This window comes from Cydia strobilella, chromosome 7, assembly GCF_947568885.1.
Source record: "Cydia strobilella chromosome 7, ilCydStro3.1, whole genome shotgun sequence".
NCBI classification, from domain to species: domain Eukaryota; kingdom Metazoa; phylum Arthropoda; class Insecta; order Lepidoptera; family Tortricidae; genus Cydia; species Cydia strobilella.
In genome coordinates, this window is record NC_086047.1 from 16364935 (window position 1) to 16382799 (window position 17865).

At 36.8% G+C, this 17865-nt stretch overlaps 1 protein-coding gene across 1 annotated transcript in view; it reads right to left on the reverse strand.

Annotated features, from left to right (window-relative positions):
* LOC134742673 (uncharacterized) overlaps positions 1 to 17865 on the reverse strand; it is a 294576-nt gene that overhangs the window by 78184 nt on the left and 198527 nt on the right. The window contains exon 4 of the mRNA XM_063675862.1: positions 3511 to 3644. Within this exon, the coding sequence (XP_063531932.1) occupies positions 3511 to 3644 (134 nt within the window). The remainder of the gene's footprint in view (positions 1 to 3510; positions 3645 to 17865) is intronic.

Below are 17865 nucleotides of genomic sequence, written 5' to 3' on the forward strand. Positions count from 1 at the left end.
ATCAAATTGTTGCCATGTTTAAGCATTTTACGTCAAAAACTTGAAAGTGGTACCCTCAATAATTTTCTACAATTTCTTGTCGCACTATAAGTAACAGCTTATTGCTTGTGCTTTCAAGAGACCTAGTTCAGTGCAGTTCTAGTGCAGTTTTTTTCCTTTTTTAGTTTGAGGGTGTCTAGTGATACGTGTAATAAACGAAGCTGTAACCCGTTTCAGATTTTATCGTTATAATTTGACTGCGACCCGTCAAAGGAACGTATCCAACTAGAGCAACAGGGTGCGCGTTAATTGTCAAACGGAGGAATTTCATCGCGTAATCGAACGTACCTAATAAAAGAACCCGCTTTTGTAACAGGATTTTTAACTGAGTCTATGGATATACCTACTAGTCCCTAATACTTCTCTAGTATATTATAATGTTATATTAATATTATAAATAATTAAAATAAAATAATAATCATAAGTATATTATAAATGTGACAGAAAACTTTGTCTGTCTCTCTGTCTGTCTGTCCGTCTCTTACCTCTTCGCGCTTTAGCCGCTAAAACGAATTGGATGAATTTTGGTAGGTATGGAAATAGTTTGAGGCTTGGGGAAGGACATAGGATAGTTTTTATTAATCATCATCATCATCATTAATCATCATCTATATAATCCCTTTTCATAGTTTTATTTCATGAGAATTCTGAACATAAACAATGATACATTAAAAAGTTACATTAAAAGGCCTTAAAATAAAAATTACAAACTAAATACTAATAATAATATGTCACAATCATCATCTTACTTACAATTTAAGTTGAAAAGTCACTTAGTATATAAATTTTATACAAATGGATTCATATCGCCGGTTTTGATTTTTAGTGTAAGTAATGTAGTTAAATATATTTTTTAAAACGTTTAACCAAAAAGAAAACCGAGCCCAACAATTGATGTGAATCTGTGTGGACACTGTAGAGCTATAATTTATTATATGGTATGTTATATGTACTAACGTAATATGTATGTAAGATATTACGTAGTACCCACTAATATAAGCAATGCATAAAATATTTTACCTCTAGTACCGTAGTATGACTTGAGTATCACTTAAAACTAGTAGCACTTAAAACTTTAAATCTACGTTATGTTTAGGTACTTATCCTTAATTTTCTTTTGCAAGGTCAGCTTTTAAAAGTTCTTAAAAGTTAAGAGATATATTACAGTCAGCTGTTCGTAAGAGTAAAAATAACTGGGCGTTGTAGTAAGTTTTAAAAGTTTTCAACTGAACGCTCGAAATGGGTAAAGTGACCGCGGTTATAGCGTTACCAGGGGATCACATCAAAATAATATAATAAAATTGCTCAAACAATAATATTCGAAAAAAAATAAAGTTTATTTAGTAGAGTGTGGAAGCAGTAGTGGCCGAGAGTGGATCTGACGATGACGTCCGACTTAATTGTAATCCGGAGGTCGAGGATTCAAATCATGGCTCGTACCTATGACTTTTTTTTTGAACTTATGTACGGAATATTATTTAATATGTACTTTTCGCTAAAGTAAAATATCGTGAGGAAACCTGCATACATACATTTGCGAAGAAATTCAAAGGTCTATGTAGTCTTCAATAGACTATAGGCCAAGCCCTCTTGTGCATGAGAGGAGGCCTGTGCCAGCAGTGGGATGTATAGAGGCTGAATTATTATATTACTATTTGTATAGTATAGCACTTTCATCAGAGTAAATACCTACATAGTATAAACATAATTATTGTCTTCGTCAATAGTGCTGACGTTTCAAACATAAAATTGTTTTAAATTGACGCGAGTCTAGTTGATTGTCACCGAATATCGAGTGATTTTCACTAGAACTTGACGCGATTGATCCGTTTTAATACATTTTTGAGTCTCACAAGAGTATTATAGTCTAAATTGTTTCAAAATAATTCAATCACAAGATGGCTTAAATTAATAAACGAATAAAAAGTGTACGGTTCGACGAAAACTGACCAACTCAGGTGTTTTTCATGTTTCGAGCCCAAAAATATGATAGAAATATTCGCCGGGATCGTGTAAGACTATGGTAACTCAGTTGATAATGGGGTGGGTGGTGTCCCAAAGCTGTTCAGATCTCTACCAAACCGGTGAATTTAGTTCTAATAAAACACAGTGCGTATGCTATTGCTATACAATCGAATACATGTGGTAACCCATTAAAACTTGGTACTCTACTGGGCGAAAACAAGCTTAGCTCTCGATTGAGTTTCAGGATAAATCGCAGTCGTATTTCGCAAATAACAGCTGTAATTTATGTTGAAACGAAAAACACGAGATGGCTTAAAAACATTGACTTTTTTTTATTAAAAACATCACACGAAATCACTACGGAAATAAACTTTACAAAAGAAAAAAATATACATATATTGTGACATAAACCGTTCGAATAAAATACGTAAGTAATCCAGTTAATTTTTAATTTTGTACTCGGTGAACATATTACGTATATACTCTCCAGTGTTCAATAATATAAATATAATACAATTTTTGCCAGGGAAAGATTCAATGCAGTGAACATTTGTTCACTTCAGTTCAATCCAATTTGTTCAAACATGAACGGGGCATTGTGTCGAAATGCTGAAAAACCTGCTCCATTTTATAAAATTCACTTTACTCTGTAAAAGTACTGAATAAAATACCTACTGGTAAATGCAATTGAGAAAATTTAGTAAATAGCGATCGTTGTTGCGCTGGATGTTGTATTTTTATATGGCGGCGGTGAACCAGCGCTCGGCTCGTGTGGTATTAAGTGGAGAACTTGGACAACTAACTAGTTACATAATAAATAAAATTCTCGTAAGTTACGCATTATTGTAAATGTTTAACTTGAAGGCGCACTTGTTAAACTAAGGTTATTACATTGAACTATAGGGTGGGCCAATGATAAATGCATTTTAACGAAAGACGTCAATACCCTATATTTCAATAATAAGTTCGAACTTGTAAGCAAAGTGTTACGCAGAATATAATTATGCATGTGCTAAGTAATACGGTAGGTACGTTAATTTAAGTAAATTTTACGGACTCACGCATTTCTAGCCAATCGCGCAACATGCTTCGGAGAGCCTAGGTCTCCATTTTCAAGCACTAACAGAACAGCGGTCACGAAGCCGCGCGCCGCGTACTGTCGCTCGCCGCGCAGCGATGAGACAACCGGTTGGGGTCTTGCGCTGTCGTTGCACATATTATGCGCACCTAATGTATTTATGAATATATGATAATTCTAATTCCAAAAACTATTCGAAGAGGGGAAACGGACGGAAGCCGTGGCTCCGGGCGCCCTGTACACTCTTGGCAATGGTCCGTCATAAGGAAGCTACGAGCGAGCGGTCGGGTTAAGCTGGAACGAGGCCAGAGGGGTCGCTGAAGATAGGAGGGCGTGGCACGAGCTTGTGAAGGCCCTTTGCACCTCTGGGGTGCCATAGGACAACAACAACATATGATGACGAACGATATCTGCGGCAATTTACTTACGTCTCGTCCATTGAGAAGCCACGTGAGATTCGCCGGAGGGTCTGCAGGCGGGGATGAACACTGTGCGCGAAGCGAATCGCCCGATGCGTACCATCCCTTTTCCGCCTTTATTGTTGGGTTGTCTGGAGGTAGTTCTGTGGACAAGTGAAATTTCGAGTAAATATAACAATCAAATTATACCCCGCACTTAAAGGCTGCGGATAAAGTGTCCGAAGAAGAGTAAACTGCTTTTTCTGACATTGACAACATCCATTAGGTATTATTTTATAGTATTTGTTTTATTTATTAATCCTCTTATATCTCTACTATATGTCAACCTAGTTAGTCAGTTGGCAGTGATAAACACGAACAAGCAATTTCGCGGGACCATCATTCGATCTTGGCATTACTCGCAATGCATATTGCGCGCACTTTTTTTCTTTTTTTTTTTCGGGAACCCGTAATAATATTCTGCACAAACTGACTTTCTACTTGGGGAGCCAGCGCGGACGTGCTTCGTATGACGAATGTTGCGCACCCGTATGGCTGAATAGTGTGCATGTGGAGAAGGTCGATGTCCAGCTGCGAAAAACCATGCGGTGCATAACCGGTACCATACAGTCCACTTCAACACAATGGCTGCCAGCTCTGAGCCACGTTGCTCCGCCTCATCTTAGAAGACAAGAAGCCCTGCTAAAGGAAGCAAACAAAATTGCTTCAAATCCAAAGCGGCGAGACTTCTCGGAATTTTTCTGTCCTCCTAGGCTACGCTTAAAATCCCGACATCCACCATACAATACGGCACAGGGACTTAATGAAAGCAGCAGCTTTAACATCAAGGATAAATGGAGACAGGACTAGATTGCTAACTTGCCCAGGGCATCCCATGCCAGCTACGATCCCACGCATAAGCCGCAAGGTTTTTCGGCTCCGAGACGAGAATGGTGCCAACTAAATAGACTCCGCACTGAAAGCGGGCGATCCGGAGAATTTATGTTTAAGTGTGGGTGGCGAGATACACCGAAGTGCGACTGTGGAGCACCTGTACAGTCAATTTACCACATTGTTCACGAGTGCCCAAAAAGATAGTACACAGGAGACCTTCTGCACTTACTTAAGCTAAGCTAAGCGAAAACGCAGCCCATTGGGTGAAGAATCTAAATATTAATGTGTATAAACTTAAATCGCGTGACGATGGCAAGAGACCCGACGGAATGACCCTTGTGCCCTGGAGTGTGGGACGGCCCCTTATTTGGGACGCAACGTGTATTTGTAAAGCGACCATGAATTGTATTAATGCCATACGACTAAATAAATAAACTTAAGTAAATTTAAATAAATTTAAGTGTACACAGACAGCACGTACGCACGTATTCACATTCAGCACGAGACATCCTAGCCATATCATTTAACGTTTTATAACGTTTTTGGGTCAGCCGCATTCGAGGGAAGCCAGTACTGTCAAACTGGTTTCATTTGGCAGACATTCAGACGTACTCTATCCACACCACAGTTACCACACCACACTGTGGTTCGTAACCACAGTTGAAACCGTAGGTACACAATGACTTGTCAATGTCAAAAAGTTATCTAATCATATAATATTTAAAGAAGAACCACCACCGTGTACCTACCTAAAATTAGTGACAAGAAACTTAATGGAGAACACATTTTATGTGGTGTCAGGACTGTCAGGCAGGTAGACTTCCGTATTAAAAGTCGAGTAACATTAAGGTGTAACTACTTAATTTTTTTCTTTTAATACGTAAATTCGTCAGTGCCTACATAAAAACTATGTAATATTGTCAAATATTACGTTTTGCTATAGAATTATTTATTTTACGTGAGATTTATGTATGGGCGGTCTCCTAATACTATTTTTTGTAGCAACACGTGATCTCGTAGTACTTAGCTTGTGCGATCAAATTAGCGAAGAAAAGAACTAAATATTATGATTCTCTCAGCTCCCTCCAACGACATATAGTTAGTTTACATACTGTATGCATACAAAGTGGGATAGTTTAATGTATGCAGCGTCCCAAGGCCGTTCTTAGAATAATCTCGAGGATTACACCGTGCCGGTAACTTCAGCACCTACGAGATTACTCTACTTGGTTTGTGAACGCTTTGGGCCAATGTTGGCAGTAGTTGGGAGGCTTTGGGCCAATGTTGGCAGCAGTTGGAAGGCTTTGGGGACTTATTTCGGAGATGAAACAATTGCAGACAAAATATATTTATTAATAGGTTGTCGGCATTAATTTAGTAATATTTTTACTTGTAAATACGTACCTTCTTTTAAGTGTAAAGTTTATTAGATTTGCGCATATTATTAGGTATCATGAAATGGTTTATTTTATTTAATATAATTCAAGTAAGTTATGAAAAGATCCCAAAAAGTTAGAAAAGTTTCGAAAATTTTAAAAGTTATTCTAGAAATGGAAAAAATTACATTTTACGTATAAAAATGTGCAAAACATTTCCAGAATTTTGTAGGATTGCCATTGTCATATTAGTAAGAGGCAAAAATAGAAAAGTGAGTGAAATAACACGCCGAGGTCACAATAAACTGGTTCCTAGAAACACTCCCGCAATCAGAATAAGCGAGGAGCTTAGCGGCACCCATCACCATTACGTGCCCCGACGAAAGGCCGATGAATTTGCGTTAATGAGTTTGCAATCCATGTACCGCGCCACTTTGTCGCGGTACTGATAGATTTCAGTTAAAACATTAATGTAATAAAGCTAGCTGTGTTCGTTAGTAGGGCAGTTACAGGTGATAATGTGGACACGCTGGACTAAATTAAAGATAGCCGACGCAGGAGTTCGTTCCTATCAAAAACTTAAAGCTATGGACCTAACCAAGTGCCTGAAAAAAAATTGGTGCTTTTGTCTAGCGCATCCACATTTACGACAATTTGTTCGAGCACTTTGCCCCAGTACGTGGCTTTGCTCGCAAGAAGCTCGTACAGGGTTAGATATTTATTAACCCTCCAGGGGAACTAAAGTTGTTTGTTAATACCTACATAATAATATTGTTTATTGCACCAATAACATTAAATTTTACATGTAAAATAACAAAGAAATTAATAATAAAACTTTAACTAGGTAATAATTAACAGGTGGTCGTATCGCTAATAAGCGATCTTTTCTAGACAACCTTTGGGTACCTGGAAATAAAGAACTCATGTCAAAAATCAACAGGTAGTACAAACAGCAGAAATATAGGTAGTCAATAGGTAGGAACTAGGAACTAACGAGGTAGGATAAAAAAAAATCATGTTGTGTAGGAAACTGATTTATGAATGACTGATGACTGACTTCTTATATTTTCCTAAACTTGATATGCCTAGAGGTTTTGAATTCTCGACAGGAACAGAATCGATTGACGTCAAATTATATGAGAAGGACAAAACTATAAATATTTCTATTATTTGCTAGTGACTGTGTTCCTCGCCCTAAAACCTGAAATCAGCGCATTTATTTAATGAATAGCCCAATAAATTCTCCACTCTATTTATGCGCGATGCCGACCCGTTTAAAAAGCTTTAGATACATTTTTCTTTTATATTTTGTATGTAATAGTCAGCAAATGATCAGAGGAGCCGCCTGACGGGAAGCCCCATCGCCCATGGATATAAGCAACTTCGGAGGAGCCACTTATGCGTTGCCGATTATTGAGAACCCCGAATACCCGCTTCTTAGAGAACCCTATGTCGTAGCTATAGTTTGTCAAAGGACTGTCTCATTTCAAACTAAGACGGAGAGAATCATACTATCTTTGTCTTACACTAGTACTAGCACCCAAAAGAAAAGGATGAGTAGTTTATTTCCTTCTTCTTTACTGACAATTTGGTTTGACCAACTATAAGTAAAACTATGTCGCGCTAAGAAGGTAACCCACTCCATATTCTGCACGTTCTGGGAAGAAACGAGTGAAATTTCCGCTTATTTTTGGTGTGCCATATATCTAAGGGTGGTATTTCACCTGTCCAATTTTTTGGTCCGATGTGCATTGCGCCTTACTCTCTCATTAAGCAAAATGTAAAACGCAAATAAGAAGAAGAAGACATCGGACAGATGGAATACCACTCTAAGAAGTGGGAATAAGCTTTGCTCCATTGGCGGGAGTTGCGTGCTGTGATAAAAGCGAGACGATGGCACCAATTCAAAAAGTTCTTTAGAGCATATTCCTTTGTACAGTGTCACTACGCAGTTTAGGTACATTTGGCCGGCGCGCCTCCCGGGCAGGCGTATGGCTGTGGGCTGCCGCTCGGCTCGCACGATGCTCTCGAAACCTAAATCTCGATCTAATCCGTATAAAAGATATTGTTCTGTTTACGGATGTAAACGGAAGAACAAGGAAGCAGAAAAAAAATATCCGGACGATATTATAATTATGTGATTTAATATGTATTAAACATAATAATAACGGGTCACTCACGTATTTAAAGTCGAAAAACGCTCGACATGTTTCAAAACGCGAGAGTTCCATAGTCGAATGGCCCGAAAAGTAAATGGCCAATTATACAATTTACATAATATCCACCTTCGTGTTGCTACACACAACATATGGAAAAAACCTAAACCATACCCACAACATATTGACTTTTTTGTTCTCTTATACGATTCTAACATTAGATCCCTGAATACGAGTAGATCTGAAAGGTTATTTGTCCTCGTACGGTAAACTGTAATCAACGATCTCAGAAATAGTCCCGTGTGTTTATCAAAAACAAAGGTAAATCGAAGGAAATGTTTGAACACGTCCCCAAAGGAACCGAGGAAAATTATGTGGAATACCTACTATACGTAGGGTTGCCTAAGATTTGATTTTGATATATTTTTTTAATAAAAAAACACTAATAAAATTAATACAAGTGACTTTTTAGAGACAAAGGAGGCAAACGAGGAAAGAAATCGCCTGATGGTAAGCAATTACCGTCGCCCATGAACACCTGGGAGCAGCCTCTTTTCTTGAAGGTTTGAAGGGCTTAAACAGAACTTGCACCAGATTACAATACAATACAAATACTCTTTATTGCACACCTCACTACAGAAAACAATACAGAAAAGGAGAGGTTAAACAATAGGGGGTCTTATCGCTAAAAAGCGTTCTCTTCCAGACAACCTTTAGGTAGCGGAAAATAATAAATTTGTGTCATGTCAGTAGGTGTTTCCGATTCAATAAAAGAAGTCTAGCACAGAAAAAAACACAAAACAAAATAATAAACCATACACATATATATACCTATACATAATTATATATATACCTATAAAATTAAAAGTAAAAATCCCAGCTATAAGGAAAAGGAAGCAGATAAAAGTATTACGGAGCAAATAATAAGTGAAGTTTCTTCAGAGTCCGTTGAAATAATTAGGAGACACAGAATTCCATAGTCGACAGGTTGAAAAGTGAAAGAATTATTATAGAATATAGACGAGGATGACGGGGCAGAAAGAAATAAATTCTGGGAGGACCTAACAGAACGGAGATAGCTGAAATGGTTCTTGAGATAGCGGGTAGTTGCGGGGTTAAATAGAATGGAATACAGAAGTGACAAAACGTGAAAATTACGACGTAAGCGAAAAGGGAGCCGCTTGAGCTGCAACCGGAAGCAAGAGACATGGTCACAAGTGTCAAAACTTGCGAAAGCCAAATATAAACCGTATGCGGATATTTTGGATACGCTGAAGCTTATTAAGTTGCTCCTCAGTGAGATCGAGATAAGCAACGTCAGCGTAATCCAGAATAGGGAGGAGAAGTTTGTGCGAGAGCAGTTTTGGGCTACCTATTTTATAGTCTGTGTCTTTGACGGATTTACCTTTAGGCCAAAACTGCGACTCCAATTCGAGATTTTCGACCGCCAGAGCGCCAGAGATTTAAGACCGCGACCGATGGTCATCAGACCGGTGGATCAGATTACCAGTGCAATAGTGCTTAAAAAATTAAAAGATTTATCCCGCTCAGAATCTTTAGCCTAGTGCATTTCTGGTTCAATAATTAAAAAAGTGTTTCAGAGTTTGTTAGCTCCATTACGTCACGTTTATAGTATGAACTTTTATGTTCATGACGTGGAATGAAATTTTCCATACACATACAATTTTGGAACACTTTTTTAGCAAACGGTAGTCATTTGATTATAAGTAGTCTAAAATGCCAAGGTCTCCCTCAAAGATCTTTATTACTACAGATCGACACTGCTCTAATTCAGCGGTTAATTAACCACTTCTTATTAGGTAGGTATCTATCTATTCTACCTACTTCCTCTTATTCGCTCTTAAGCTACCTATCTTTAGTATTTTTCACATACCTAGCATGGGTATGGTGACAGCTGTCATCTCAAATCTTAATACATGTTTGGTTGGTTACAAGGTTATAAATTGTAGGGAGATGTCACCGTACCTAAATTATAAATATTATGTGTATGATAAATATTATTTAAAACTGGTATTAAATAAAAGCTCGCTGAACCATTTCTTAAAGGAAGTTTATTTACAAGAAAAAAAACATTTTTCGAAAAAGTTTCAGTTGCCAACCCTAGGCCTAGAGAAAGCGCCCTTTGAAATGCTTTTTCGCAACAAAACTTTATTAACCATTGTATTTCAGGCGCCAGTTTTTAACTGCCAATTTAATTTGTGAGATTTCCAGAAGTTTCCAATTAGAGTTATGATAACTTGTTTATTGAATGCTAGCTTGTAAATGCTTTGTTTCTGTTGCTTAGGTATTAAATAAGTTATTCCATGACGTAACTTTTAACTATATTTGATTTCTAATTTGAAAGATGATTTGCGAATAATTTGAATTATAATTTTGCTGGCTTCAGACTTTCTATTTATTAGCGGGTTTAGTGTGGAGACAAATTCAATTTATCATCATCATTCGCTTGCCCTTATCCCTTTTACTTGGGGTCAGCGCAGCAAATATTTTTCTTCCATACTTCTCGTCGCCCGACATCTCATCATTCACTTGTGTACGTCTCATTCCATCTCTCACACAGTCCATCCACCTCTTTCTCGGTTTTGCTTTCCTCTTACTTTCCTCCACATTCATTAGAAATACCTTTCTCGTCACATGACTTTTATCCCTCCGCATCACATGCCCGTACCAGGTTAGGTGTTTCGCCCTTACTTCTTCTATTATGGGTGCACTTTCAGGCTTCCTCTTATGGAGAAAAATTTCATAAAGCGTATTATCTGCTTGTTCTGTTAAGATTTTTTGAAGAAGAACAAGAAATATGCATGACCTTTAAAAAATAATAATATTAGTACCTATATATATTTTATATCTTATTTATAATATCTGTATTAAGCAGAATTTTGTGAAAGTAAATTAAATAAGGTATGAATTAGACATTGAACATGATTTTATAATTTTAGATATATTTGTAGATGAAGTTTCTACTATTATAGTACTAAACTAGGTATGTACTTATATATGTACTTTAAAAAAAAAACACGGTTTAGACTCACTTGTTAATGTTAGTATGTCTTACAACAGTTTAAATTCGATTATCTAAATACTAGGCTAGATATAATATTTTTACCTTATTTTAATGCATTAAAGGGAAGAAACATTATATTCTGTATAACACGCATGTATGTAAAGTTTACAAAACATAAAAGATTAATAAATAATTGGTTTTAGTTTAGACTGATATGTATAGTTACCCACATACACCAAATCAAATATGAATCAGATTGAATCAGAATTAGATTAAGAGAAACAAAATACAGACCGAGGAAATTGTCATCGATTTTCCTCGTAACTTATGTGAGCCATTCTTCTCATTCGTACCATCGTCCACATTGTTAACTCAGAAAACTTAAACCCTATTGTAAGGTAATAAGGTTCAGTCAATGTCAATTGATTCTGGTCTACCGTGAAAAACGAAAATCGAAATTTCGTTATCTGCCGCCTTATCGCTCTTGCATATTCGAACGATAGAGACACAAATAGATGAACTAATAAGCGTAGTAATTCGCGGTAGGCCCTCAGTTTGCTGTTAGTATAGTAGCCATCAGATATATCGGAGCGGCTAAGGTACTCACAAATATCTGAACACTCTTCTTGGTCAAAGCGTTAGAGCGTGTGTTCAGATATCTGCGAACACACTGGCCGTTCCGATATATCTGGTGGCGACTGTACCTAATTGGGAGCTCCAAAGCTTTATAAAATAGCCTTAATAGCCTTAGATAATCTCGGGATGAGAGCTTGCACAAGTATTTTTTGAGATCTATTGAGAGTTCCTTTTCGTTTTCTGAGATTTAGGACATTTTTCTCTTCTTGTGCATATTCGATTAAACTCGATATATTAAAGCATTTGTACTGTACGTCATTGGCGCGATATCTATACAGCAAGCGGAAAAAATGTCAAAATTATTTTTTTGTGCCTAATTTGGTTTGTTCAAGATCAGGATTGTTGCTAATTTGATTGTGTAACTTGACGAATCCTGCGCTGTGTATATGTTATTTATAAAATAAATGTTTAATAAGGTTTCTTTACTGTAAACAAATTTGTATTACCATAAAGTCCCCCTTCACTCAAAATATCCTTTAACTTTTAATCAAACCCTGTTTACACCACGGAACGTGTATCGCAATCGCAAGTTTTCGCCAACAAAATGGGCCACTGCCATTCAAAGGTGTTTTTCCAAGGCGACACGTCTTCCAATAACTTTATCCATCGTTAGCTCCTGAAAAAACACCTCGGAGCCAACGAACCGGCAACACAAACACACAACTGCAGTAACGAGCCAATCAGAGAGTCATGGCAAATATTAAACGTCTCAGGGGATGTGTCGTGTTTCGAATTTGCTGTAAACAGTCTGTAGTTTATAAGGATGGATACTAAACAACATATCCCTAGAAAATGCCTACAAATAGGTACTACTAAATAAGGTAAGGTTCCGCTGACTTGTACAAGTACTTAGTACCTAAGATTCTTAACCAACTAAACAGTTCAATCGATCAATGTAGAAGTAAACAGATGTTTAAAAAAAGATTAAAATCAATATTTTTAGATAACATAAATCCATAGTATATATGTATAGTTTAATTAGTGTTAGTTTGTATTATTGCATTAACCTTGGGTAGGCATGAGTGGATATTTCACATCGCGAGAGCGGCCTATTACAATCATAAAACGTAAAGGGGCCCACTGACTTTCAGTCCACCGGACGATATCGGCCTGTCAGTTAGAACAAATTTTGACAGTTCCGAACAACTGACAGGCCGATATCGTCCGGCGGACGGATAGTCAGTGGGCCCCTTTATGTCATAAGAATAATGTTCAAGTGCTGTCGTGAGATGAAATGGGCACGCATGCTGGCCGTACAGTATTACAAACCGGTCTTGTTGAAGTATTGATGTATGCATGTTAACATAATTTAGATTCAACTTAACCTAAGTATAGTATACATATACAGTTTGTACTGTACTCAGTAGATATAACGCATAAAAATACTTACTCATTATATAATTGAAAGCGCACTATTCGCCAACAAACTGTCTACGTTTGGCGAAACTTTTATATACCTAGACATAAGTATATTTTTTGAAATAAATAAATAAAAAATTAAATTAAGTACAAATGTGACGGTAGCTTCTGAGCTGACCTGACCTGATACTTGTATCTTATATCAAGGATTACTGCCAAATGTACTTTGCCAGGTGTAACGACCAGGTTATGATCGCCTGGGTCACTCTTAAAACCCTTGGTTTTTGATATTCAAAATGAGCAAAAGCATTTTAATGGCAGTTATAAGCCCTTTCCATAATGGATCATCTACTTTACATATGTATTAGTAGAAAGTAGTATAACATTTTCTTCTAACAAACTACGTATTGTCGTCTGGCTGATGGACTCGAATAACAAAAAAAAAGTTGATCCACCCGACTAGGTACATTTTGCTGAGTTGTGTCCACTTCGTTTTTTTTTTAATCTGCTTTTGTTGCATATAGTACATGGATCTCACGAAATATTTTATTATTTTTCATGTAATAATTTATGATCTCCCGTTATTATTAATCAAAAAATTGCAAAAAAAGAGAAACAGACGCTTCGGTCTGAAGCACTACTTGGCGAGAAGATACTTCATGTCGTAGATACATTTACCATTTAAGATAAGTACCTGCGCCAAAAAAGGCCCAGTCTTTGCCTACCTTCAAAATTTCAAACTTTTATAATTGTGAATAGGTTCAATTTTTTTGTTCATGTTCGCTAGTACCTACCACAGACAAAACTGTAAGTTCATGATATTCCCATAAAATAAAATACAATACAATAAACAAATAAGAAAAAAAAATTAAATAAAGATGGGCCTTCTTTAGTGCAAGTAAATTTCTAGCGATTATATTACAAATACAAAATTCTTTATTTTATAAAACAGAGTACATATGTATAATTTGAGGGATGGTGTCTCCCGGTAAGCAATATTTTTGCCTGTGTTGGGAGGCACATATTAAAACAGAAGTAACAAGGATAACCCGTACAATCTGTCTAGGTTGATGTTGATAACCTTGTGAAATTAATTAGGAAAAATAATTTAATGTCCAACGATGCAATGATGATATTAAACAATATATGTATCACTATATCATCTATTAAAATAAATACCGCCTATACGTATAAAGTTCAATAAATTCTATAAAATCAAAACACAGCAAACAAGGAAACAATTGATCACTCAACGATAGATATTTGTAGAAAGGAAGAAAATTATTTATCTTGTTTGTTTTATTAAAAATATACGAAAAAAATTAATCACAATGCCTAAATTGCTCCTTTCCCCAGACACGTGAAAAAATGTCTCAGTCGATCTTAATAAAAGCTGTAGACTCGATCCGAGATTACTTGGAAGTTAATTTATGTTGTAAGGTTTAGGGGACCTTCTTAGAGCCAGTACAGCGTTCATATTGGCGATTTATATTAGATAGGAGCGCTGTGGTACCGCTAGCGAAATACGGAGTGTAATTTTTAGTTGATACAAGATATATAGGTATACGCCACTGTGCTAGAGTGAGCTCTTATGGAAGAAGGTTAAAAAAGTGATAACACTAGAGATTTCAGTCGAGGTAGTTTGGCACTCGAACGCAGTCATTAACAAATCCCTTGGTTATCAATTTACTACATATTTCTATATCACAAATTCAACGTAATTTCAAATATAAGTATACATTTTATACAAACTTTATTTGGACCCTATTTGTAAGTTTTGGACTAAAGTTACTTGAGTTTGCAATAGTGTGTGTTGTCTGTAATGTTTTGTCGCGTTGCGCGTCGCTCCGCTCCAGTGTAGACCAGGCTTTAGTTGCGAATAAGGAGAGCGTAACATAAGTATGGGGAAATCGACGTGGATTTCCCTCTTCCAGCCCTGACGCGTACAGTATAATGATAGGTAATTGTAACAGATGTATTGATCCGAAGGCTCACAATTTCCGTAGTGTTTCAACGAAATAGGAATAAAAGTAGATGAAGCATTTTATCTTGCATCTTACGGTTTTTAAATTTGATTTTAACAAATCCGGTGTACAGTCAGAATCAAAATTACCGGATCAAACTACGCGTAAAAAGTACCTAATAAATATTCGTGATAAATGCCTTTACCGGGATTCGAAACTTTGACTTACCTATTTTATTAATGCTTGTCGTTTTAGTTATACTTTTGTATGTAATTTTAGTTTTAGAAATAAAACTATGAACACGCATTATATCGCGTATATTAAATTTATAATACATCCCGATCTTTAGTTTTAGGTTTAGTAGGATGGTGCAAGTGGGCATGAGAATTTTGTCATTCTGAAAAACACCAAAATGGCTTCCACTCTCTATCCTCCATACCTAACAAAGCCACAAGATTTATCAGCCCAAAGAACACCATAACTCATGAACCGAATTAAGATCTCATACCGCGTGACGTGCGTCGCCAACCTGAGTTATTTATGACGTCATAATATGCACGAAAACAGATACATTATCCCGGTTCCCCCTCACAAACGAATAATAATGTGAATAACTACAGAGACTAAAGAAATAAAGACTGTAAATCTACATGTTAATAGTGTTAGTCATAAACATCTGTCAAATCTAACAAACCGTTGGTAATTGTTGGCCATATCCGTCATTTTTGACATTTCTTTTTGTTAGAAAGAGACAAAATTTAAAACAGGTTAGTATGAGGTGGCTAAGATTTATGAATAGGGGGTAAGTTTGAAGTGACAATCTGAAAATGCTATCACGCGTTGTTTAGCGAGAACGTAGACTCGTTTACCGTTATTGTAACAAATCGGGACTAAACCGCTTTTCTGCAACTTAAAACGTTACGTCACTTATGTAAAGTTAATACCCCCACTCTCCCCTCCCCCAGCACCAGGGTTACGGCCGGGGACTTGATATGTTCACCTCTTAACTATTCCAAACAAAGCTACGAAGTCAAAAGTTGTGTTCCAAGCATTTCCCTCTATAACTTTTATTGGGCATTCATTTCCTGGCCTAAAATAAATTAACGTGAGTTGTACGCTATAACTTAATTCTTTATATATTTCTTTAATATTTATTATATTGGTTTTAAATATATATTTCTTTTTATATTCTATGTTGTCTTTAACATCTGCTTGTCTCTGCAATAACCTAATTCACAAAACTTTAAGCCAATCACATCTAACACAACTTGAACTTGACGCTCATAAGGAACATGTGTCACCAGAGCTCATATTTATATTGCTTCTGGAGCAGTTGTGAATTTTCTTCGAATGATGTTTTTATAACGTGCGCGCCTGGAACTACGTGATTATTTGTGGGTGGATGGAAACTGGATTAAGTTGATCAGAATACTGAGTAGCTATTTAAAAATAAAACTTCCGTGAGACCCAGACATATTAAATAAATTAAAATGGGACAGTCACGTATGTATTTTAAGCCGAAGATTGCTCTGATTGACTCTGCGTCGGTCCGTCAGCGCGTGCTCCCGATGACGGTACTCGTTATGGAGCGAAACAATATATCGAGCATTTTTCCACTTTAAATACGAGAGTAACCCGTTTTAACCGTTTTAATATATTGAATCTTGCTATTAAATTTAAACTGTAGTTGTGAATAGTTTCCTAGATTGCACTGAGAGAACAAATTAGAAATGAGGGAATCCGCAAGGTCTGCACATCACAGAGTTGCTAAACAATCTCATTTTGACAAAAAAATGGGTCTTTGACGATTTCGAAGGTACGCTTCCCTCAGATAAAAAGGAAAAAATCGTCTTTACCTAAACTTGAAGGAGATTTACTATTTGTTTACCAATGAAATTCTCTTTGTACTCGTTTAGGGCCACCTCACACTAGCGTCTCCCGAGCGTCGGCGTTTAGCCAACTCATGGCCGCTGCTCGGCGCAACGTTAGCGCAACAAGTCAACAACTGCACAGCGACGCCATTTGCCATAACGCTGACTAGACGCCGACGCTCAAAAGACGCTAGTGTTGGGTGGTCCTTAATTTGAACAATGAACAGTTTTTCTGATGGCCTACAGTTGGCGATAGAGTACTTATCCGAAGAAATAGTATATGTATTTAGACACCACAAGCTCAGTTTACATAGGTAGGTTCCCGTTGACATCCTTTGGGTACGAAATCCTAAAAATAAGCAATATAAATACACGGGTTTTCTTAGATGTTTTACCGCAACAACGCACGAGGCTTAAGTTTACTTATAACATAACCCCAAAAATTCACGATAACTGAAACCGTTTGTAAGAAAATTCAAAAATAAAGCAGGGTATTAGGGAATGTTAAACCCGCGAGGCTCTGAGTCTCTCGAAACAAATTCAGGCGGATAAGGAGACTTACGATGAATATATGTAGGAGATCTGTAACCGGTTAGCCAGTGTTGGAATAAGGAACGGACGGTTGGTGCACGTTATGAGGTGAAGAGGAAAGGCGGTATAGGGCAAAAAAATAAAAAGTCATTTATTGTCTCAGTAAAAAATACAGTAGTTGGTACAATAAGCTTAAATTACAGCAGTATTATACAAGTAACTAACTATCTATATGTGACATTTAGAATTATAGTTAACATGTAAATGCTAAGTGCGACAATAGGCTCGGGACTCAGCTTGTGCCGCGAGTCTGGCGACTGCACAGCGCTGTTCTTCAGCTCGCACCTACTTATCTCTTAGAAAAATAAAAACTTAATAGCTAGCTATAGGGGGAATACATGCCTTCATAGCCTGCATTCACATTTAGGAAGATGCTCATTTGTGTTTAGTTACAATTTTTATATAGAAATATAATGTTTACGTACCTATCCCTGTCCAGAAATTGGGCCTTTTCATGGTAAGGCAGGGTGGAAACTGAATGTTTGGGCTTAGCTGTCATCGATATACTGTATC